Here is a 25,623-nt window from a genome sequence, read left to right on the forward strand (position 1 = left end):
CTGTTAGCCTTTTACTAACCATGAACTTGGAAACTACAAGCCTCTGGGATTACTGGCCATGGAACACAGGAATTCTGCCAAGGCACAGCCACAGTCCCGAACGTTGCTTGACCTAAAGAAGCACCCGGCAGGGATGCTCTTAAACCAAAGAAGCTATTCTTAGAAACGCCCCTTGACTTTTCTGTTTGGGCCTCTTTCTGCTGAAGACGCTGTGACCTTCGTACAGACTGGGAAACAAATCTATCTCTCACTATCTGTTCTCTTCGGACCTCATTATCAAGCCCAGGTGGGGAGATATCACGGCTAACTTCCAAAACATTCTCTTCTAACTGTTGGGTTTCGTTTTAATTCCCACTGACCTCTGCATCAACAACAGATTCCACACTGTCAGAGTCAGGGAGAGCTTGCTCAGTTTGAAAAGCTATCAGAGAATCCTGTTCACACAGATCAGGATCAGACTGAACCCCAACAGGAGCAGAGCCACTGCAGAGCAATGCCCCCAAGACCCATTCCGGGGAGCCGCCCCAGAAGGATACCATGGTCGATTGTATCAAAAGCTGCTGAGATATCCAGGAGAACCAACAGGGACACACTCCCCTTGCCAAGCTCTCTTCGGAGGTCATCCACCAAGGTGACCAAAGCCATCTCAGTACAATGGCCAGGTCTAAAAACAGACTGTGATGGATCTAGATAAGCATATTAAGTCAACACAATAGATTAAAATTGGTTAGGAAGTTCAAAAAAAAGTCGAAAGGTGCATACAGGTGTTTGGAAAAGACCCACATGTTCCCTTTTTGGAACATGGAACGAAGCCAGAGTTTGGCATCAACCAAACCTCCATGGAGAGGGCAGTCCACAATTAAATTGAAGCAATGTCAAAGGTCCTTCCAAACAAGGTTGCTAGACTGGAAGCTGGAGACAAATCCAATCCCTTTAATGATGGTGCTGATGTGCAAATTTCAGAAGTGTTGCTTTATCATGCAACCAAAGTAATAGTCAACACCTGCTGAAATTCATGTCTGCTCCAGTTTCCCATCTGACAGCCCCACCTCCTGCAAAGTATATAGGGATGATATATTTGCACCCCCAAATTGAGACCAAAGCCCTAAAGTACGAGCCAAGCCCAGCCAAAACCAACTCTTTGCATATTCATCCATATATTAGCATTTTGAAAAGCAATAAAGAGGACACAGTTACTGACTGACCATTTCCATACATTAATCAATATGCCAGCTACCACTTTGACTATCCTACCCAATGAGCTGTGATGGAATATGGCCACAGGTTGGATCAGAAGCAAGGCCGGATTCCATCTGATGTAGTTTTGAACCCTATACAGTCCTTTGAGCTGTGGTGCTGGAGGAAAGTTCTGAGAGTGCCTTGGACCGCGAGGGGATCCAACCAGTCCATGTTGTTGTTCATTCGTTCAGTCGTCCCCGACTCTTCATGACCTCATGGACCAGCCCACGCCAGAGCTCCCTGTCGGCCGTCCATACTTCAGGAAATAAAGCCCAACTGCTCATTGGAGGGGGAAATAGTAGAGGCCAAGATGAAGTCCTTTGGCCACATCATGAGAAGAAAGGAAAGCTTCGAGAAGACAATGATGCTGGGGAAAATGGAAGGAAAAAGGAAGAGGGGCTGACCAAGGGCAAGATGGATGGGTGACATCCTTGAAGTGACTGGCTTGACCTTGAAGGAGCTGGGGGTGGTGACGGCCGACAGGGAGCTCTGGCGTGGGCTGGTTTATGAGGTCACAAAGAGTCGGAAGCAACTGAACGAATGAACAACAAACAGTCCTCAGTCGACTTGGAGCTATTAGTGTTTTGTCCTGGATTTGCAATTTTAAAAAAATTGGGGTCCACTTTTCAACTGGTTTCATTTTCTGACACTGGTCCAGATCCTAACCTGTCAGATAAACAGGGACTTCTTTTCTGTATATATGTCCTTCTTTTAAAAAAAAAAACTAGATTCCACTTTTCAACCAATTCCCCTTTCTGACACTGGTCCGTCAAATCCAGTCCCCAACGAGTCAGATAGGTAGGGGCTTCCTTCATAGCATCCTAGAATTGGAAGAGACCTCATGGGCCATCCCGTCCAACCCATTCTGCCAAGAAGCAGGAAAATTGCATTCAAATCACCCCCGACAGATGGCCATCCAGCCTCTATTGAAAAGCTTCCAAAGAAGGAGCCTCCACCACACTCCGGAGCAGAGAGTTCCACTACTGAACAGCTCTCACAGTCAGGAAGTTCTTCCTCATGTTCAGATGGAATCTCCTCTCTTGTAGTTTGAAGTTATTGTTCCATTGCATCCTAGTCTCCAGGGAAGCAGAAAGGAAGCTTGCTCCCTCCTCCTCCCTGTGGCTTCCTCTCACATATTTATACATGGCCTTCATCATATCTCCTCTCAGCCTTCTCTTCTTCAGGCTAAACATGCCCAGTTCTTTAAGTCACACCTCATAGGGCTTGTTCTCCAGACCCTTGATCATTTGAGTCGCCCTCCTCTGGACACATTCCAGCTTGTCAATATCTCTCTTGAATTGTGGTGCCCAGAATTGGACACAATATTTCAGGTGTGGTCTAACCAGAGCAGAATAGAGGGGTAGCATGACTTCCCTAGATCTAGACACTAGGCTCCTATTGATGCAGACCAAAATCCCATTGGCTTTTTTTGTTGCCGCATCACATTGTTGGCTCATGTTCACCTTCCTGTCCACGAAAAAGCAAAAAGACACTACAGTGCATGCGCAAAAACAACTCCCCCTGGCAAACAAGACACACAATACCATATCCACACTCTGTTCTGGACTACAGCTCCCAGCATCCCCTAGACCAAACCCTTTAGGAGAGGAGGGTGATCCAAATGCACTGCTTCCAAGATGCAAGCTTTCTTCTCTTTGGATTTCTTTGAGTATCCCACTCCCAGAGTATTTCCAATTTCCTATTCCTTGACTGCAACTCCCAACAATCTTCCAGATAGATAAGATAGATAGATTAGATAGAGATAGGTCAGGAGGACTGCTGGGAGTTGCAGTCCAAGAATAGGTAGAGAAGGAAGAAATGAGAGAAAGAAAAGGGAAAGAAAAAGGAGGGGAAGGAAGGGAAGAGGAAGAGAAGGAAGTATAGAAGGAAAGAAAAAAAGGGAAGGAAAGAAGGAAAGAGAGAGGGAAGGAGGAGAGAAAGGAGGAAAGGAGGAAAGAAGGAGGCAAGGTTGACCACAGCAACATGTGGCTGGTTCAGCTAGTCTATATAAATAAAAATGTAATGTTTGTTTGTGGGATTAACATAACTCAAAATCCACTGGACAAATTGACACCAAATTTGGACACAATACACCTACTAGGCCAATGGGTGACCATCACTAAAAAATTGATTCTGTCATTTGAGAGTTGTAGTTGCTGGGATTTATCGTTAACCTACAAAAAAGAGCATTCTGAACTCCACCAATGATGGAATTGAACCAAACATGGCACACAGAACTCCCATGACCAACAGAAAACACTAGAAGGGTTTGGTGGACATTGAGTTGTAGTTCGCCTACATCCAGAGAGCACTGTGGACACAAACAATGATGGATCTGGACCAAACTTGGCACAAATATTCCATATGAACACAGATGGCGTTTGGGGGGGGATAGACCTTGACATTTAGGAATTGTAGTTATTGGGATTTATAGTTCACCTACAATCAAAGAGCATGCTGAACCCCATCAAAGATAGAATTGGGCCAAACTTCCAACAGAGAACCCCTATGACCAACAGAAAGTACTGTGTGTTTCTGGTGGTCTTTGGTAACCCTTCTGACACCCTCTCATGACCCTCCCCCCAGGGGTTGGGAAGTGCTGCCTTAAGGCCATCCAGTCCAACTCCCTTCACCAGGGCAACAAAACATAACCAAAGCCCTCCTGATAAAGAGCCACCCAGCCATTCATACACACACACGCACACACGCACACACATATGTATATGACAGATATAGTAACATAGATTTGAAAGGGACCTCAAAGAAGGTCAATGATATGTTACATGTTGCATGGTATGATCCTATCAAAACCTTGAGATCCTTGGAGGATCATCATCATGGTATGATCATATCAAAACTTTGAGATCTTTGGAGGACCATCACCATGGTATGATCCTATCAAAACTTTGAGATCTTTGGAGGACCATCACCATGGTATGATCCTATCAAAACTTTGAGATCCTTGGAGGACCATCACCATGGTATGATCCTATCAAAACTTTGAGATCTTTGGAGGACCATCACCATGGTATGATCCTATCAAAACTTTGAGATTTTTGGAGGACCATTATCATGGTATGATCCTCTCAAAACTTTGAGATCTTGGGAGGACCATCACCATGGTACGATCCTATCAAAACTTTAAGATCTTTGGAAGACCATCATCATAGTATGATCCTATCAAAACTTTGAGATCTTTGGAGGACCATCATCATGGTATGATCCTATCAAAACCTTGAGATCTTTGAAGAAGTTTTTTCTCTTGTCCCCAGTGTTGTCTCAAGCGCCTTGAAGTTGTTAATGTTTTGTGATGACCACATTCCAACATTCGAGAACATGGCCCAACAAAACCAATCAGAGAAGGTCAACCAGAACGAAGCTCTCCTTAATCATTCCAGCCTCCAGAAATTCCTGACTCTTGGCATCAAAAGTGGCAGCAACCTGAACTCCTGTCGAAATCGTCTCCATCGGAAACAAACTGGTTGGGTCAAATTCTCATTCCTAAACTGCTACTAGGTGCTTACCCAAAGCCTGGACAGGGTTTTCATCACCTGAACCCGCTACTGTCATGGTGAATGTTCTGCTAATTTAATCCACTAATTAAATCGTAGGCGGAGGAGATTTTGGAAAGAGCCTCATTTCCTCGCCCTTCCATATAAAACCCAGCTCTCGGCACAACACGCCTCTCCGCCTTGCGCTGTAGCATCATTTCTTCCCGGCACCAAGAAAGTTGGGTAAGCTCCATGTTGCTTTTTCGGACGGGTTTATTTATGTTATTTTTGTTTCCATTTTCCGAAATGTAAGCCCAGACATGCCTGAGATCTTTCCTTTAACCTCTACGAGATGCCAGGTTCATGAATCTTAGAATACTCTGCCTGGTGTGCATCTCCAATGTAAATATTCCAAACCCTTTACTTGAAAGGCTCTCTTGTTGTTCTTTTGCTCCATCCTTTTTAGAACTTCAAGTCGAATTTCTTTGAATGATGTTTCTGAATTCTCCTGATTGTGATGAAGTATGGTGCATGTGTGTATTTTGTCTCCATGACAGTCCTGAGAGGTAGCTCAGGTGGCCAGAAGTGTCCTACTGAATTTTAGGAAACTAGGGTTGCGTCTACACGGTAGAATGAATGAAGTTTGACCCCCACTTTCACTACTATGGAGTTGTAGTTTGGTGAGGCACCAGCGCTCTTTGGTAGAGAAAGTTGAAAACTTTGCAGAATTACAACACTCAAAGTTGACCATGGCATTGTGCTGGTGGGCCTACAAATGCCTAGAGAGAACCCAACCTGGGTCCCCCTAATAATAATAATAATTATTATTATTATTATTATTATTATTATTATTTCAGCTGTAAGGCATTTTGGAATATAAAATTATTATTATTACTAGCTGCCCCCTGCCACGCGCTGCTGTGGACCACATGGGGGTTCTGTGTGGGAGGTTTGGCCCAATGCTATCGTTGGTGGGGTTCAGAATGCTCTGTGATTGTAAGTGATCTATAAATCCCACCAACTACAACTCCCAAATGTCAAGATTCTATTTTCCCCAAACTCCACCAGTGCTCACATTTGGGCATATTGAGTATCCATGCTAAGTTTGGTCCAGATCAATCATTGTTTGAGTCTACAGTGCTATCTGGATCCAGATGAACTACAACTCCAAAACTCAAGGTCAATGCCTACCAAATACTTCCAGTATTTTCTCTTGGTCATGGGAGTTCTGTGCACCAAGTTTCGTTCAGTTCCATCGTTGGTGGGGTTCAGAATGCTCATTGATTGTAGGTGAACTATAAATCCCAGGAACTACAACTCCCAAATGACAAAATCAATTCTCCCTCCAACCCCACCAGTATTGAAATTTGGCATATTGGATAAAGTAAAGTAAAAGTTTTCCCCTGACATTAAGTCCAGTCGTGTCCAAGTCTGGGAGTTGGTGCTCAGTTTCTAGGCCAAAGAGCTGGTGTTGTCCACAGACACCTCCAAGGTCGACATGACTGCATAGAGCTCTGTTATTGGGTATTTGTGCCAAATTTGGTCCAGTGAATGAAAATACAACCTGCATTTCAGATATTTTCATTATGATTCATAACAGGAACACAATTACTGTTAGGAAGTAGCAATGATAATAATTTTATAGTTGGGGGTCACCACAACATGAGACGCTGTATTAAGCGGTCGTGGCATTAGGAAGGTTGAGAAACACTGATCTACACGGTAGAATGAATGAAGTTTGACCCCCCACTTTCACTACTATGGAGTCGTAGTTTGGTGAGGCACCAGCCCTCTTTAGTAGAGAAAGTTGAAAACTTTGCAGAACTACAACACTCAAAGTTGACCATGGCATTGTACTGGTGAACTTGCAAATGCCTAGAGAGAACCCAACCTGAGTCCCCTCAGGAAGAGAGGGTGGAATATAAAATTATTATTATTACTAGCTGCTCCCTGCCACGCACTGCTGTGGCCCACATGGGGGTTCTGTGTGGGAGGTTTGGTTCAATTCCATCATTGGTGGGGTTCAGAATGCTCTGTGATTGTAGGTGATCTATAAATCCCAGCAACTACAACTCCCAAATGTCAAGATTCTATTTTTCCTAAACTCCACCAGTATTCACATTTGGGCATACTGAATATTCGTGTAGAGTTTGGTCCAGATCCATCATTGTTTGAGTCCACAGTGATCTCTGGATGTAGGTGAACTACAACTCCAAAACCAAAGGACATTGCCCACCAAAGCCTTCCAGTATTTTCTGTTGGTCATGGGAGAACTGTGTGCCAAGTTTGGTTCAATTCCATCATTGGTGGGGTTCAGAATGCTCTGTGATTGTAGGTGAACTATAAATCCCAGCAACTACAACTCGCAAATTATCAAGATTCTATTTTCCCCAAACTCCACCAGTGTTCACATTTGGGCATATTGAATATTCGTGTAGAGTTTGGTCCAGATCCATCATTGTTTGAGTCCACAGTGATCTCTGGATGTAGGTGAACTACAACTCCAAAACCAAAGGACACCGCCCACCAAACCCTTCCAGTATTTTATGTTGGTCATGGGAGAACTGGGTGCCAAGTTTAGTTCAATTCCATCGTTGGTGGGGTTCAGAATGCTCTTTGATTGTAGGTGATCTATAAATCCCAGCAACTACAACTCCCAAATGACAAAATGATTTTTTTGAGTGAAGGACATACATTGGGTTGTTAGGTATCTTGTGTCCAAATTTGGTGTCAATTCGTCCAGTGGTTTTTGAGTTCTGTTAATCTCACAAACGAACATTACATTTTATTTATATTATTATTATTATTATTATTATTATTATTATTATTATTATTATGACTCATGTAAGGCATTTTGGAATTCTTAGCTCAGTGCTTACCGAACTACAACTCCCAGGAGTCCATAGTTTGAAGTCACTGCAGTGTACGTTGACCATAGCATTATAGTTCTACGGTGTAGAACATCAGCCTCAGAAGAAGACAATACCAAAGCCTCTCTAAATCAATCCTACCAAGGAAGCTCTGTGATAGGTTCATCTTAGGATCACCATAGGTCAGAAATGATCCAGAGACACACAACACCAAGCATTTCTCATTTCTAGTCCACATCTTATTCGAGAAATGGAAAGAGAGGTGCTCAACTATCGTTAAGTAGCAACCAACATCCTACCTTACCATTTGACTGTGAAATGGACCACCTCAGAGGTTGGTGGCTCTCTATGGAGGTCTTCAAATAGAAGTTGGGTGGCCGTCTTTGGGGAGGGCTGTATTTCTGCATTCCTGTAAGTCAGGGAGTTGGAATAGCTGGACCTAGGGGTCTCTTCCAACTCTTATGGTTCTCTACTTGTATGATTCTATGCATAAATATCCATTGAGATATCTTTGGAGGTCTTCAAGTAGAAGTTGGGTGGCCATACTTTGGGAGGGCTATAATTCTGCATTCCTGTAAGTCAGGGAGTTGGAATAGCTGGACCTAGTTGTGTCTTCCAACTCTTATGGTTCTCTACTTGTATGATTCTACGCATAAATATCCATTGAGATATCTTTGGAGGTCTTCAAATAGAAGTCGGGTGGCCATCTTTTGGGAGGGCTGTATTTCTGCTTTCCTGTAAGGCAGGGAGTTGGAATAGCTGAACCTAGTGATCTCTTCCAACTCTTATGGTTCTCTACTCGTATGATTCCACAAGTAAATATCCATTGAGATATCTCTGGAGGTCTTCAAATAGAAGTTGGGTGGCCTTCTTTTAGGAGGGCTGTATTTCTGCATTCCTGTAAGTCAGGAACAGCTGGACCCAGTGGTCTCTTCCAACTCTTATGGTTCTCCAGTTGTATGATTCTACAAGTAAATATCCATTGAGATATCTTTGGAAGTCTTCAAATAGAAGTTGGGTGGCCTTCTTTTGGGAGGGCTATAATTCTGCATTCCTGTAAGTCAGGGAGTTGGAATAGCTGGACCTAGTGGTCTCTTCCAACTCTAATGTTTCTCCACTTGTATGCGTCTACGAGTAAATATCCATTGAGATATCTTTGGAGGTCTTCAGATAGAAGTTGGGTGGCCGTCTTTTGGGAGGGCTATAATTCTGCATTCCTGTACGTCAGGGAGTTGGAATAGCTGGACCTAGTGGTCTCTTCCAACTCTTATAGTTCTCCACTTGTATGCTTCCATTGAGATATCTTTGGAGGTCTTCAAATAGAAGTTGGGTGGCCGTCTTTTGGGAGGGCTGTATTTCTGCATTTCTGTAAGTCCAGGGAGTTGGAATAGCTGGACCTAGTGGTCTCTTCCAACTCATGGTTCTCTACTTGTATGATTCTACAAGTAAATATCCATTGAGATATCTTTGGAGGTCTTCAAATAGAAGTTGGGTGGCCGTCTTTTGGGAGGGCTGTATTTCTGCATTCCTGTAAGGCAGGGAGTTGGAATGGCTGGACCTAGTGGTCTCTTCCAACTCTTATGGTTCTCTACTTGTATGATTCGACTAGTAAATATCCATTGAGATATCTTTGGAGGTCTTCAAATAGAAGTTGGGTGGCCTTCTTTTGAGGGCTGTATTTCTGCTTTCCTGTAAGGAAGGGAGTTGGAATAGCTAGACCTAGTAGTCTCTTCCAACTCTTATGGTTCTTGACTTGTATGATTCTACAAGTAAATATCAATTGAGATATCTTTGGAGGTCTTCAAATAGAAGTTGGGTGGCCGTCTTTTGGGAGGGCTGTATTTCTGCATTTCTGTAAGCCCGGGAGTTGGAAAAGCTGGACCTAGTGGTCTCTTCCAACTCTTATGGTCCTCCACTTCTATGATTCTAGAAGTAAATATCCACTGAGAACCACAAACCAGAGGCAGATAACCCTGGTGGCCTCTTCCAGCTCTATGACTCTACACTTCTATGATCCTAGAAGTAAATATCCACTGAGAACCACAAACCAGAGGCAGATAACCCTGGTGGCCTCTTCCAGATCTATGACTCTACACTTCTATGATTCTACTTCTACCATAGAGAACCATGAACCAGAACTAGATGACCTTTGCAGTCTCTTCTAAACCTATGATCCTATGTTTCCATGATTGTACTGAAGCAAGTATCCATGGAGAACCATGAACCAAAATTAGATGACCCTTGTGATTTCTACCAACTCTATGCTTCTATAGCCATGGAAAACTATGGAGCAAAATCTCTGTTTCCCTCATGTTGGGCCATCCCAGTCTTCCTGACCTGATTCACCCTTTGTTTTCCTCATTTCCTTTCTTCAACATCCTTCAACCCATCTCAGACCCATCTTCCTGACGAATAGCCCAAGAGCTGCACCTCCAACCACGTTGGATTACAGGTGGCTCCCTCAACTCAAAGTATACAAGAACAGTGGTTTGCTTTTGTCCCAGGACTACTAGGCTTGCAATTATAATAATTAAGCATAATAGCTCTTGGCATGTCTATATGTGTGTGTGTATGCATGCCCGGCTTTCATGTTCCTCTCTTGTATTCCTTTCCAGCATTAGCCTCCAACACCCAGCAGCCATGGCTTATCAGTCAAGACAGCCCTGCATGCCTCCTCCTATTTATCAAGAAGCCTGTGCATCGCCGTGCATCCCCCAATTGAATGACCCCAGTCCATGCTCTGGAGGGACTCCAGATTTGTCTTACCAGTGCACTCAACCGTCCGTTCCTCCACCCTGCTGCCCTCAATCGAGCCCCACGGAAATCCTGGATGCAAGCACATCGCCATGCATCTCCTTCCATACCATCACCGATGAAGAATCATGCGACACTCCACTTACGGAGGTGTCTTCCCCCACACCGTGCGAGTCGGCCACAACTCAACCTCAACCAACCGTTCCCCAACCAAGTCCGGCCGAAATTAGGGAGACGCCCATTTCGCCTTGTGTGAGCGTATATGCCACTGAACCCTTGGAAGAACCTGAAGCCCCACAACCAGAACCGACGCGGAACTACGTGATGCCAGGCTCCATCATCGTCTTGGATCCATCTGGTACCATCACAGTGAAGCCAGGTCCAGATGATGAAGAGGAATGTGCAGAACCGAGAGAGTCTGTCTTTTTGCCGCCCTACACGCCTCACTTCTTATAAAAGAAACACTCTGGGTGCATCTACACTCGAGAATTAATACAGCTAGACACTGCTTTAACTGCCATGGATCAATGCTATGAGATCCTGGGAAATGTAGTGTGGTGCATCTACACAGTAGAATTACTGCAGATTGAGACATGGCTATGGAATCCTCAGAGTAATAGTTTTGCAAGACCTTCCTCCCATAGCATTCAGCCACAACATTTAAAGTGGTGTCAAAATGGGTTAATTCTATAGTGGAGATGCACCCTTAGGGCCCGTATATCTCAGGTTTTCTGTTTATCCCAAATTATCTGGCAGTGGGGATCCATATAATCCAGTTTAAAGCAGAAAACCTGGGATCAGATCCTGGGATAAAGGGCCTGTCTGGAAGTCTTCTAGCATGCTTGAATCCTGTGTTAATTGGTCCTAACCGAGAGATGGAAGAAATATTTGAAAATATATTTAAAATAATAAAAACAAAAAATAGAGATAAAGAAATTCATAATTGAACCCTGGACTAAGAAGACCTTTCCCAGATTCATAGTTAGGGGTGTTTTTTTGCACAAACAGGCATTCTCTGAGCTGGAAACAACATTTTCTGCACAAAAAATTTGTATGAATACAATTTTCTGCACAAATTTTTTTTTTGCATTTTAAGGCTGTTAAGTCATCCCAATGGGAACAATAATAATAAATAATTTAAAAAAACTTTATTTATATTCTGCCCTATCTCCCTGATGGAAAACAGAACTCACTGTTGTTCTGTTCAACAATGGAGAACAGAAAAATACCTTTGCCATTTGAAGACTTATTCCATGCAGAATTCACAGATTTGCACATGAAAACATCCCTTTTTGCAGAGAAAACAAATATTTCTGTATTGAAATAGCCTTTGATTAACATTCAAGAAGAATGCTGGGGTTAGGGCAGTGGTTCCCAACCTTTTTTTGACCAGGTACCACTTTGACCAAGAACCACTTTGACTAGGAGCCACTGAACCAGGGACCACTTGAATAGGTACCACTTGAATAGGGACCACTTGAATAGGGATCACTTGAATAGGGACCACTTGAACAGGGATCACTTTGACCAGGAACCACTTGACCAGGGGCCACTTTACCAGGGATCACTTTGACCAGAGGCCACTTTGACCAGGGACCACTTTAAATAGGGACCACTTTGACCAGGGACCACTTGAAGAGGTACCACTTGACCAGGGATCACTTGACCAGAGGCCACTTTGACCAGGAACCACTTTGTCCAGGGGACACTTTGACCAGGGACCATTTGAATAGGGATCACTTTAACCTGTGACCAGTTGACCAGAGGCCACTTTGACCAGGGATCATTTTGACCAGTGACCATTTTGACCAGGGACCACTTTGACCAGGGACCACTTTGACCAGGGACCACCTTGACCAGGGACCACTTGACCAGGCATCACTTGACCAGAGGCCACTTTGACCAGGAACCACTTTGTCCAGGAGCCACTTTGACCCTTTGACCAGGAACCACTTTGTCCAGGAGCCACTTTGACCAGGGACCATTTGAATAGGGATCACTTTAACCAGGGACCAGTTGACCAGGGATCATTTTGACCAGTGACCATTTTGACCAGTGACCATTTTGACCAGGGACCACTTTGACCAGGGAACACTTTGACTGACCAGGGAACACTTTGACCAGGGACCACTTGACCAGAGACCACTTGTCCAGGGACCACTTTGACCAGGGATCACTTTGACCAGGGACCACTTGACCAGAGGCCACTTTGACCACGGACAACATTGACCAGGGACCATTTGAATAGGGACCACTTTGACCAGGGACCACTTTGACCAGGGAATACTTGAATAGGGACCACTTTGACCAGGGACCAGTTGACCAGAGGCCACTTTGACCAGGGACCACTCTCCAACATTAGTACCAAAAGGGTTACGAATCAGTTTTTGGTCAACTTTAGATTTGGTAGGGTTATTTGGGGGTGCTGGTTCAGAAAATTGCATTGGGTAGACCACATCGGCTCTAGTTTCTGATACAGAACATATGCCATCCAGTAGTCACCAACTCGCCCACAGAAACCATATTTAATAAGGCTTGGCACTATAAGAGGGTTTTGCAACACCAGCCACTCTCATTGCAACGGTGTAGTAATGGTGAAGCCATGGACCATATTTGGTTCTTACTGACCACTAGTGGTCCACAGACCAGAGGTTGGGAACCACTAGGTTGGGGACTCAACGGTTACAATATTCACAGTTTGAACGGAATATTTCTGTGTAGGAAAATTATATTCTGCACAGAAAGAGTTGCCTTTCACTAAGTAAAAGCTGTTTTCTACGCAAAACACATGTGAATTTTGTACAAATTCAGTCCCCAATTGTGAATAGTCTTCCAAAGCTGAGCGGTTTTGGAAGAGTTCTTTCCAAGAGGTAGACAGTTCTTAGAATTACTTATTGCTGGCTTGCCGATCCTATTAAAAGAGAGAATCAATGCATGTCGGCCTCCTTAATGCAATGTCGTTCCAATTGATTTTAGTGATCCAAGAAATTGATGAATCCTATTGAATCTATGAGGTTGCCCTCATTGGGACAAACTGGAGAATTCAAGGAGAATGGGCATACTACTGTATCCTGGTGACTGGGGGTGTGTATGACAATAGGAGGATTTTTCTTAATCTTGAGATCTTTCCATCTCAGATGGGGAAACTTGGTAAGAAACAAGGGTTAACCCACTGAGAACAAAGAGGAGGAACATCTACAACCTACAACAACCCAGGAGAAACATCACAATTCCATAGATTTATATCTACATAGAGACCATACATTTATAGCTATTGGAATGCCTTCTGATAATATCTATAGCTTGTAGTTACATTTTGTGCGTACAACCCAGCTTTGCCCAAACTTACACTACAATAAATTTGCTAAATCTTTATTTATGGTGTTGTGTGATTCTCTTATTCTTGGGATGTAAAGGTAAGCAATTTTATGGAAGGAGGAGGTCATATTGGTTTACTCTTTTTCTGCTCTTTTGGGGTTATTTTAGGACCAAGAGAGACTTTTTTTTCTATTGGAAGTCGCTTTGAAGTCAACTCCCTGCTTAGATGACTCAGGGTGTATCTACACTATAGAATTAATGCAGTTTAAAAACACTTTAACTGTTGTGTCTCAATGCTATTAAAACATGGCCTCTGTAGTTTTACCAGTCTTCTCTGCCTGGTAGGGTTGGTGCCTCACCAAACTACAAATCTCAAGGTTCTAGACTGTTGAGTCAATTGTTAAGACTCTTAGAACAAAATCCTCCTCATGAAGATTTGAGAAACACATTTTCCACTATTCGTTTGAACATTTTGATATATTCTCTCAATTTCCAAGATATTATGGAGGTGGATAAAACCATACATGGTTGAGACGAGTGGTTCCCAAACTTCTTTTGATCAGGGACCACTTTGACCAGGGAGCACTTGAACAGGGACCACTTGAACAGGGATCACTTGACCAGAGACTACTCTGACCAGGGACTGCTTGACCAGGAACCACTTTGACCAGGAACCACTTGACCAGGGACCGCTTGAACAGGGACCACTTTGACCAGGGACCACTTTGACCAGAGACCACTTGACCAGGAACCACTTTGACCAGGGATCACTTTGACCAGGAACCACTTGACTAGGGAACACTTGACCAGGAACCACTTTAACCAGAGACCACTTGACCAGGAACCACTTTGACCAGGGATCACTTTGACCAGGAACCACTTGACTAGGGAACACTTGACCAGGAACCACTTTGACCAGAGACCACTTGACCAGGAACCACTTTGACGAGGGATCACTTTGACCAGGAACCACTTGACTAGGGAACACTTGACCAGGGACCACTTTGACCAGAGACCACTTGACCAGGAACCACTTTGACCAGGGATCACTTTGACCAGGAACCACTTGACTAGGGAACACTTGACCAGGAACCACTTTGACCAGGGACCATTTTGACTAGGGATCATTTTGATCAGGGACCACTTTGACCAGGAAACACTTAGACCAGAGACCACTTTGACCAGGGACCACTTTGACCAGGGACCACTTAGACCAGAGATCACTTTGACCAGGGACCACCTGACCAGGGACCAATTAAACATGGACCACTTGAACAGGGACCACTTTGACCAGAGACCACTTGACCATTGGACCACTTGACCAGGGACCAATTTGACCAGGGACCATTTTGACCAGGGACCACTTGACTAGAGACCACTTTGACCAGAGACCACTTTGACCAGGAACCACTTGACCAGAGACCACTTTGACCAGAGACCACTTGACCAGGGGCCACTTGAATAGGGACCAGTGGAAAAGGGGCCACTTTGACCAAGGACCACTCTCTAACATTAGTACCAAAGAGGTTATGGATCAGTTTTTGTCAACTTTAGAAAACCATATTTAATAATCTAGAGCTGATCTGGTAGTAGTAATCTTTCATGCATAGTCAACCTCTCCCCTCCCAACATCCCTGTTGCCTCGGCACTATAAGAGGGTTTCGTGAGACCAGACGCCATGTGGTTTTGAATCACCGGTGTAGTAATGGTAAGTCTGCAGACCATATTTTCGTTATTGGGGACCACTGGTGGTCCACAGACCACAGATTGGGAACCACTGGTATAGAATGAGGTGGGCAACTGAATGTGGAGAGCAGGAGGCAATTCCATCCAAGAATCCTACCTTCTAGGAATTATCTAGGTTCTCCTTGCAAATCTATTATATGCTTCCACTGGACGTTTCCATAGATTTGCATTGGAGGACCTAGACAATTCCTTGCAAGGCCAATTTCCCAGTCCTCCAGGAATCTATATAATAAATTCTGGAGGTATGCTTTCATTTCAGTACACTTCACTACAATCTGTTTCCCCCAGACAGTCTAGTCACTTGAAGGTAATTTTGAAACAACTGGTATGCAAAGACCTGAAGTCTCTGCCATGACATCTGTGCCAAATAGCAAGTCTCCACCCACAGCATCCCACACAATCGACAATGCAAATGGTTCATTATGGATTTGTCCCATTCATCATCTAATCCACTCATTAATCCAAATTGTTTTGGCAGCTAAATAATCGATGGGAAATCACTACTTGGAGAACAATGGCTCGCCAAGCCAACAATATAAATAATTGGTAGGTATGAATGAATCGATTATGTTAAACGTTAATGCCACAGTCTAACTCCTACTGGAATTTTTTGGAATCCATTTCCCCAAATCCTACATCCAGCATTATTGGGAAACATGGACCATGGAGAAGCGATCTGGAAAAGTGTAGAGAATAGATACCAAAGTCGGGGTTGTCCATGCCGTACTATTTATTCCTCAAAGACAACACTTTACCTCGTAAAATATGATCCATTTCTCCAAGTCCTACTCTCCAGACATCAGGAGACTAATAGACTCAGACTTATAGACACAGATTTAGCAAGATGGGAGAAGTTCTCATGTGTTCTGTAACCAATGGGATTAAATTCTGGTGGTGGGTCATGCTTGGAGAATCCAGAAGAAGGCCCCAATCCATGTCTTATTTCAGACATCCTCCATAGCTTACCATAAGAAACCCGAGACAAGCCATAGTCCATAGCATTGATGGTCCAATCAACTGTCCATGCTCTGACAGGTTATTACTTCATAAAGTATGTGGCATTAAGGTCTGGAGACAATACTTCTTTCTCAATGACAACACTTTACCTCGTAAACATGATCCATTTCTCCAAGTCCTACTCTCCAGACATCAGGAGACTAATAGTCTCAGACTTATAGACGCCGATTTAGCGAGATGAGAGAACTTCTCGTGTGTTGTGGAACTAATGTGATTAAATTCTAGTGGTAGGTCATGCTTGGAGAATCCAGAAGAAGGCCCCAATCCATGTCTTATTTCAGACGTCCTCCATAGCTTACCATAAGAAGCCCGAGACATGCCATAGTCCATAGTATTGATGGTCTGATCAATTGTCCATGCTCTGACAGGTTATTACCTCATAAAGCATGTAGCATAAAGGTCTGGAGATGATTTCCTCATCAACATGACTTCCTTCTCAAAACTCATCAGAGAGGAATGAAAACGAAGTCCTCAAAGAGGAAAGGGGATTTTATCTTGGCCTACTAAGTCCGAACAAAACATATAGCCTTTGGTTGCCTTCCATTTGATGTGTCCCATCAAGTAGGATGGAGAAGATATGAAGAAGCAACCATGTTTTCTGTTGAATCTGGATCTGATTCAAAGATCTAAGTCTTATTATTAATCCTTACCAGAAGAGACCAGTTGGGTCAATATTATGTATACTACCTATGTGTTGACTCGTTGTTCAATCATTAATTCACTAGGTCTAATCTAGGTGGATCTGACCAATGTAGTTGAGGCCATGTTCACCTAAAGGACACGTCTCATAGCATGCCCCATGCTGGAACTAATGGGATTAAATTCTAGTGGAAGGTCATGCTTGGAGAATCCAGAAGAAGGCCCCAATCCATGTCTTATTTCAGACGTCCTCCATAGCTTACCATAAGAAGCCCAAGACAAGCCATAGTCCATAGCCTTGCTGGTCGGATCCATGTGAACATATAGGTCAACTTGACTTATCTTTTAGGGTTGTTATTGTGAGTGTACAGTGGGGTGCAATGGAAAGGCATGCTTTCCCTCTAACAGGTTATTGCTTCATAAAGCATGTGGCATTAAGGTCTGGAGATGATTTCCTCATCAACATGACTTCCTTCTCAAAACTCATCAAAGAGGAATCAAAAGAAATCCTCAAAGAGGAAAAGGGAATCTATCTTGGCCTACTAAGTCTGAACAAAAAATATAGCCTTTGGTTGCCTTCCATTTGATGTGTCCCATCAAGTAGGATGGAGAAGATATGAAGAAGCAACCATGTTTTCTGTTGAATCTGGATGTGATTCAAAGATCTAAGTCTTATTATTATTCCTTACCAGAGGAGACCAATTGGGTCAATATTATGTATACTAGCTATGTGTTGACTCGTTGTTCAATCATTAATTCACTAGGTCTAATCTAGGTAGACCTGACCAATGTAGTTGAGGCCATGTTCACCTAAAGGACACGTCTCATAGCATGCCCCATGCTGGAACTAATGGGATTAAATTCTAGGGGAAGGTCATGCTTGGAGAATCCAGAAGGCCCCAATCCATGTCTTATTTCAGACGTCCTCCATAGCTTACCATAAGAAGCCCAAGACAAGCCATAGTCCATAGCCTTGCTGGTCAGATCCATGTGAACATATAGGCCAACTTGACTTATCTTTTAGGGTTGTTATTGTGAGCGTACAGTGGGGTGGAATGGAAAAGCGTGCTTTCCCTCTAACAGGTTATTGCTTCATAAAGCATGTGGCATTAAGGTCTGGAGATGATTTCCTCATCAACATGACTTCCTTCTCAAAACTCATCAAAGAGGAATCAAAAGGAAATCCTCAAAGAGGAAAAGGGAATCTATCTTGGCCTACTAAGTCTGAACAAAAAATATAGCCTTTGGTTGCCTTCCATTTGATGTGTCCCATCAAGTAGGATGGAGAAGATATGAAGAAGCAACCATGTTTTCCGTTGTCTACTAATATTTCTGGATGTGATTCAGAAATCTTATTATTATTCCTTACCAGAGGAGACCAATTGGGTCAATATTATGTATACTAGCTATGTGTTGACTTGTTGTTCAATCATTAATTCACTAGGTCTAATCTAGGTGGATCTGACCAATGTAGTTGAGACCATGTTCACCTAAAGGACACGTCTCATAGCATGCCCCACCAAAGCTATCCAAATCCCAAGTCAAGACTGTGAGGGTGGATCAAGGGGATGCTAAACTGTAATTAGACAATAGACCTGTCATTTCGAGGAAGCCGCAATTACACCAACCTGGAGCCAAATATCACGTTTCAGGTGAGCTGACTTTTAATTCATTCTAACCTGAGGCTAATAAGGCCGTCCATATGCATTCTTGGTCAACTTGACCTATCTTTTAGGGTTGTTATTGTGAGTGTACAGTGGGGTGGAATGGAAAGGCGTGCTTTCCCTTGAGATCAGAAGAGGAACTGATCATTAAGTAATAATTAAAAATCAATTCAATTGACTAATTTTCAAGACAGTAATTTTGCCACAACAACCCTGGGAAGAAAGTCAATGTGATAGACCAGGAAGTTGACTTAAGCCAAAACGCCAAGACAGTTGGTTAAGGAAACAAAATCTCCTTGATGTAAGAGTTCATATATTTATATGTGGTTGATTTCAAATTGTATTGTTTTCAATGTCGTGAGTCTTGTTGAATGTGGGAATAAGACACAACCCATCATTTTTAGATGCTGGAAAGCAGGTACGTTTATTGCCATGAGAGTTGGATGGAATTAAATTGGTCACAACTTTGTTTCACAACATAAAGGAGTGTCCATGTTTGAAGACAAGGATTTCAGATAGTCAACAAAGACATTTTAGTACCACAGGGAAATGATTTGTGAGTTGGAAGAAGGGTTTTGGAGTTTCAAAAAGATGAGAAGAAGTTGGGTCAGTGACTATGAGGTCCATGAGGTCCAGAAGATGGTATCTCATACATGTTCCATTTCTTGGGTTTTGGAGGTTTCAGAAGTTGAGAAGAAGTTGGTCAAGGGAGAAGGGTCAGTGACTATGATGTCCATGAAGTCCAGAAGATGGTATCTCATAGACATTCCATTTCTTGGAAGGGTTTTGGAGGTTTCAGAAGATGAGAAGAAGTTGGACGAAGGAGAAGGGGTCAGTGACTATGATGTCCATGAAGTCCAGAAGATGGTATCTCATAGATGTTCCATTTCTTGGAAGGGTTTTGAAGGTTTCAGAAGTTAAGAAGAAGTGGGATGAGGGAGAAGGGTCAGTGACTTGGATGTCCATGAGGTCCAGAAGATGGTATCTCATAGATGTTCCATTTCTTGGAAGGGTTTTGGAGGTTTCAGAAGTTGGACGAGGGAGAAGGGTCAGTGACTATGATGTCCCTGAGGTCCAGAAGATGGTATCTCATAGACATTCCATATCTTGGAAGGATTTTGGAGGTTTCTGAAGTTGAGAAGAAGTTGGATGAGGGAGAAGGGTCAGTGACTATGATGTCCATGAGGCCCAGAAGATAGTATCTCATAGACATTCCATTTCTTGGAAGGGTTTTGGAGGTTTCAGAAGTTGAGAAGTTGGACGAGGGAGAAGGGTCAGTGACTATGATGTCCATGAGGTCCAGAAGATGGTATCTCATAGATGTTCCATTTCTTGGAAGGGTTTTGGAGGTTTCAGAAGTTGAGACGTTAGACGAGGGAGAAGGGTCAGTGACTATGATGTCCATGAGGTCCAGAAGATGGTATCTCATAGATGTTCCATTTCTTGGAAGGCTTTAGGAGGTTTCAGAAGTTGAGAAGAAGTTGGACAAGGGAGAAGGGTCAGTGACTATGATGTTCATGAGGTCCAGAAGATGGTATGTCATCTTCCATGGTATTTCTTGGAAGGGTTTTGGAGGTTTCAGAAGACAAGACGTTGGACGAGGGAAGGATCCATGGCTATGATGTTCATCTCATAGATGTTCTATCTCCTTTCTTCAGACAGGGACTTCAACAACATCCCTTGGGAGGTTGCTTGCATTGGGGGGGACACTTCACAACGGTCTGGGGAGGACAACATGGGTTGCATTTGGGGGGACACTTTGCTGGTGCTGGAGTACAGCATGGACTGCTTTTGGGAGCACACTTGGGGGCACAGGGAGGTGCCTTGCAACCTTGCTTGCACTGCTGAGACATGATTCCAAAAGTGGAGGAGTAAACCTGATGAGAAACAACAAGAGTGTTGAGATATGAGAAAAAACATGCTTTATCAAGAGGGTCATCTATCTGAATGACTCATTTCCTTCCTGCAAGCCCACAGTGTTTGTGTTACGATCAAAGCAGGGCATTTAATGGACCCAATACTCGGGAATTCAATACCTAGTCCTAGTTAAAGTAGGTCCAAGAAGAGTAGAAGTGAATTCCTGAATGATAGGTCAACAACTTCTAATGGTTTCAGTATTGGATTGTCGTGAAAGTTGGATGGAATGAAATAGGTCACAACTTTGTTTCATAGCTCCTTTGTCAGTGTTTGGAGACAAGGAGACCAGGGCTCAACTCCCCACGTAGACATGGAAACCCACCTCAGATAAGTCATTCTCTCTCAGCCTAGAAGGAAGGCAAAGGCAAGTCTCCCACTGAACTAATCTTGCCAGGAAAATCCTGTGATAGCTTCATCTTAGGTTCACCATGAATCAGAAATGACTTGAAGTCACACAATAGCAATTGTCAAGAACTGTGTGAACTTTCAGGGGGTCTACTCAAGTTTATCTTGAGCAGAACTTTTGCAAGTTCTGATCAAGACAAATAGTTTGTTTCAACGCATCTCTATTTTTATGTTTGCCCACCTTTCCCTTCATCTTTCCCTTATATTTTCCTTATATTTTTCCCTGAACATCCTCTGAAACCAAAAGAGTGGACTGGATGGCCCACAAGGTCTCTTCCAACTCTATGATTCTATGAACGCAATTGCACAAACTTTTGATGGTTTTCTTTTTTGTGCAGAAAAGGATAGAAATAAGAAAACAAATCAGAAGCAGACAGCTGTGGTTTTCCAAATGTTGTTTGACTGCCGGTTACGCTGCCTGGGGCTGATGGGAGTGGCTGTCTAGGAATGAATCTGGAAAGCCAGCATTCCTCTCCTCCACAATAAAGCACTTTTGATGTTGTGGCTTCCCACATTATCTCCTAAAGATCCTTTATAAGTTAAGAACCGAATGCCCAAATACTAACTGAGGGAGGGAAAGTTGAGGGAAACCATTCATGCAACTGGCAATTTGAAACTCTCCTGTTTTTGGACTACACCTCCCAGAATCCCTCAATCGACCAGGTCAACACGGCTTCCAAAGGCAGTAATCTTGTCTTGATGATTTAAAGGAATTTGAAGTAATGCAGAGCCTTCTTGGTAGCTGCTCCCAGGAATGTGGAATTTCTTTCCACTGGATCAGTGGTTCCCAACCTTTGGTCCTCCAGGTGTTTTGGACTTCAACTCCCACAATTCCTAACAGTTGGTAAGTTGACTGGGATTTCTGGGAATTGAAGTCCAAAACACTGGAAGACCAAAGGATATTAGATTACATTCTTCTTGGATTTGTTGAAGGCTTTCATGGCCAGAATCACTGGGTTGTTGTAGGACATGGTCTAGAGGCATTCTCTCCTGATGTTTCACCTCTATCTATGGCAAGCATCCTCACTACCTCTGAGGATGTTTGCCGTAGATGCAGGCGAAACTACCTCTGAGGATGCTTGCCATAGATGCAGGTGAAACATCAGGAGAGAATGCCTCTAGACCATGGCCATATAGCCCAAAAAAACCTACAACAACCCACTTCTCGGAATTCTTTCCATCTACAACTGTGCCTTGCTTATTTATCCTTATTCTATTTGGGTGGCCTTTGAAAACTTTTAAATTCATATTTTTGAGTTGTTATCCATGGTCAGGCTCCTCAGCTACATATCTAAGCACAGGGCAATCTTACAAGCTTGATTTACTGAGCAGCAGCTACTGCAAGCAACAGAGATCTGTTCTCCTGTCAAAACACAAACAATTGACATTTCCATCTCTTCTTGACACCAAGGATCAAATTGGACAATCATGATCCCCCCCCCCCCCCACACACACACACAATCCCTCCTCTAAGAGGAGATCTTTTGCTGGAATAGATCCCCATCACTTGCAGCAACTGCATCCCACTGAATCACAACTGCAGACTTCTTCAATCCATACATACTCCCTACACTATTGAGACCAGGCTCAATAATGTGCTGTGCTGCAGAAAATTCCTGCCGATTGAAAGGTTGTTAGTTCAAACCCTAGTTGGGGCAAGTACGCGCCATTAGGCCCAGCTCACCTGCCCACCTATCAGCAGAAAGCAGAAATGCGAGTAGATAAAATAGGTACCGCTTTTAGCAGGGAGGCAATAGAGGTGCCCTTAAGGACATCATTCAGAGGAAAGCTCTTCGGCATGGAAGATGGAGTGACAGCATCCTCCCACCCAGCCCCCACTCCCCCCATGACCTGAGTTGAGCATAGACTCCAAGATACTGGAAATAATCTTGGTCCTCAGAATGGTGGGATCTCTGGGGTTGGTAGGGGGTGAGGCAGTCCCTCAGGGACATTGGCCCCAGACCATGCAAGGCCTTAAAGTTAGATACCATCACTTTGAAAGTGATCCGGTGCTCAATTGGTAACCAATGCAGCTGCAGTCAGATTGGTGTTATGTGGCATCTCATTGGAGCTCTCGCCAGAAGCCGAGCAGCTGCATTTTGTACCAACTTGAGCTTCCAGATCACCGACAAAGGAAGGCCAATGTAGAGGGTGTTACAGTAGTCCAGTCTTGAGATGACCATGGCCTGGATCACCGTAGCTAGGTTGTCCCTGGAGAGTTCGAGGGCAGCCGTCTAGCCTGCCACAGGTGAAAGAAGGTGGTTCTGCTCACGGCGGAGACCTGGGCCTCCATCATCAGCAGAGGGTCCAAAAGGACTCCCAGACTCTTGACCAACGATGACGGGCGTAGCGCCTCGCCATCCAGGGTAGGCAGCTGGATATCCCCACTGCTCGGTTGACCCAGCCATAGGATCTCCATCTTTGCTGGATACACCCCTATAGAAGCGGTCTACTGTTTCCATGAGATCATCTTTCCTTGGCACAGCTTGGGGTTGCTTTGAAAGAGAAGGCCAAATGTTGCGACACAAAATTCCTAGAAGACACGCGCTTGTGGAGATGACATCAAACTGAGATTGTTTAACCCCAAAAAGGAAGAAAATAAGGATGGGGAGAGAAGAAGAATCAGCCCCTTGTTGACTACCATCAAGGAAGACGGAACGCCAAAGAGACTTACCCAAAGGGACACGACGGAGCTGAGTGAAGAGAGAAGTTCACCAGATGAATTGAGGTGCCAGGAGCTTTCAGTGGTTTTTATACCGTTTCTTCAACCTTCATTTCCGGTAGAAAAGTGTGCAACCGATCCGGTACTTAGTTAATTGCTTTGGCGTTAATTGCTTAATTGAGCCCAGGAGGTTCTGTATCAGCACCGCCCCGATTTCCCCATCGATGTCATGAGAAAATTCTTCTCTGATGATCCTGAAATGCTTCATCTCATCCTCAGGGTGCCATTTTCGGCCGTCTCGTGCTTGGCCCATCCTTTTCGGACCCAGCCATGTCACGAGATTGGCCTCAAGCTGGTGGGATTTAGAGTCCTCTTTGAGGTCCTTTGTTCTTGTTGTGTGCCTTGGAGACATTTGTGCATTTGTGACTTATAGCCACCTTATCATTTGGGCTTCTTGGCACAATTGTTGAACTTGGGCAGTGGTTCCCAACCTGGGGTCTGTGGACCACCAATGGCCCACAAGGACTAAAATATGGTCCGCGGTCTCATCATTACTACACATTTCAATGAGAGCAATTGGTCTCACAAAACCTTCTTCTTGACAATGGGACCACTGGTTTGGGTCCTTTGTTCAAGACCATGTAAGGACAAAACATGGTCCTTGGACACATATGTAGGCCACACATGAAGCCCTGTTTATCTAGCCTTCAACTCCTCCAGATGTCTTGGCAATTATTTGTAGCTTCAACTAGAGATCTCAAAAAGGAGATGAATAGAAGGAGATGGTAGAGCAGTGTTTCCCAACCTCTGGTCCATGGACCACCAGTGGTCCACAAGAACTAAAATATGGTCCACGGCCTCACCATTACTACACATTTCAATGAGAGCAACTGGTCTCATAAAAACTTCTTATTGACTATGGGGCCACTGGTTTGGGTACCTTTTTTCTAGGCCACGTGTGGACAAAACATGGTCCTTGGACACATGTGTAGGCCACACATGAGGCCCTGTTTATCTGGCCTTCAGCTCCTCCAGATGTCTTGGCAATTATTTGTAGCTTCAACTAGAGACCTAGCAAAGGAGATGAATAGAAGGAGATGTTACAGTAGTGGTTCCCAACTTGTGGTCCATGGACCACCAGTGGTCCACAAGAACTAAAATATGGTCTGTGGCCTCACCATTGGTACACATTTCAATGAGAGCAAATGGTCTCACAAAACCTTCTTATTGACAATGGGACCACTGGTTTGGATTTTTTCTTCTAGGCCACGTGTGGACAAAGCATGGTCCTTGAACACATGTGTAGGCCTCACATGAGGCCCTGTTTATCTGGCCTTCGACTCCTCCAGATGTCTTGGCAATTATTCGTAGCTTCAACTAGAGATCTAGCAAAGGAGATTAATAGGAGATATTAGAGCAGTGGTTCCCAACCTGTGGTCCATGGACCACCAGTGGTCCACAAGAACTAAAATATGGTCCACAGCCTCACCATTACTACACATTTCAATGAGAGCAACTGGTCTCACAAAAACTTCTTATTGACAATGGGGCCACTGGTTTGGGTCCTTTTTTCTAGACCACATGAGGACAAAGCATTGAAATTGAATCCAGACAAGACAGAGGTGCTCCTGGTCAGTCGCAGGGCCGAACAGGGTATAGGGTTACAGCCTGTGTTAGACGGGGTCGCACTCCCCCTGAAGACGCAGGTTCGCAGCTTGGGTGTGATCCTGAGCCTGAGCCTGGATCCCCAGGTTTCGGCGGTGACCAGGGGAGCATTCGCACAGTTAAGACTCGTGCGCCAACTGCGACCGTACCTTGGGAAGTCTGACTTGGCCACGGTAGTCCACGCTCTGGTTACATCCCGCCTTGACTACTGCAACGCTCTCTACGTGGGGTTGCCT

The 25,623-nt window shown here is 44.1% G+C and overlaps 1 protein-coding gene across 1 annotated transcript; it reads left to right on the forward strand.

Moving 5' to 3' along the window:
• The first annotated feature begins 4,915 nt into the window (after positions 1 to 4,915).
• LOC132764476 (uncharacterized) lies at positions 4,916 to 11,758 on the forward strand. The gene is made up of 2 exons (XM_060758505.2): positions 4,916 to 4,973; positions 10,216 to 11,758. The coding sequence occupies exon 2, from the start codon at positions 10,241 to 10,243 to the stop codon at positions 10,808 to 10,810; it is 570 nt and encodes a 189-aa protein (XP_060614488.2). The 5' UTR covers positions 4,916 to 4,973; positions 10,216 to 10,240; the 3' UTR covers positions 10,811 to 11,758.
• Positions 11,759 to 25,623: the final 13,865 nt, after the last annotated feature.

The sequence above is a fragment of the Anolis sagrei genome, chromosome 12, assembly GCF_037176765.1.
Source record: "Anolis sagrei isolate rAnoSag1 chromosome 12, rAnoSag1.mat, whole genome shotgun sequence".
NCBI classification, from domain to species: domain Eukaryota; kingdom Metazoa; phylum Chordata; class Lepidosauria; order Squamata; family Dactyloidae; genus Anolis; species Anolis sagrei.

Coding starts and splice junctions, on each gene's coding strand:
- LOC132764476 (XM_060758505.2), top strand. CDS start 10,241: ATGGCTTATCAGTCAAGACAGCCCTGCATGCCTCCTCCTATTTATCAA.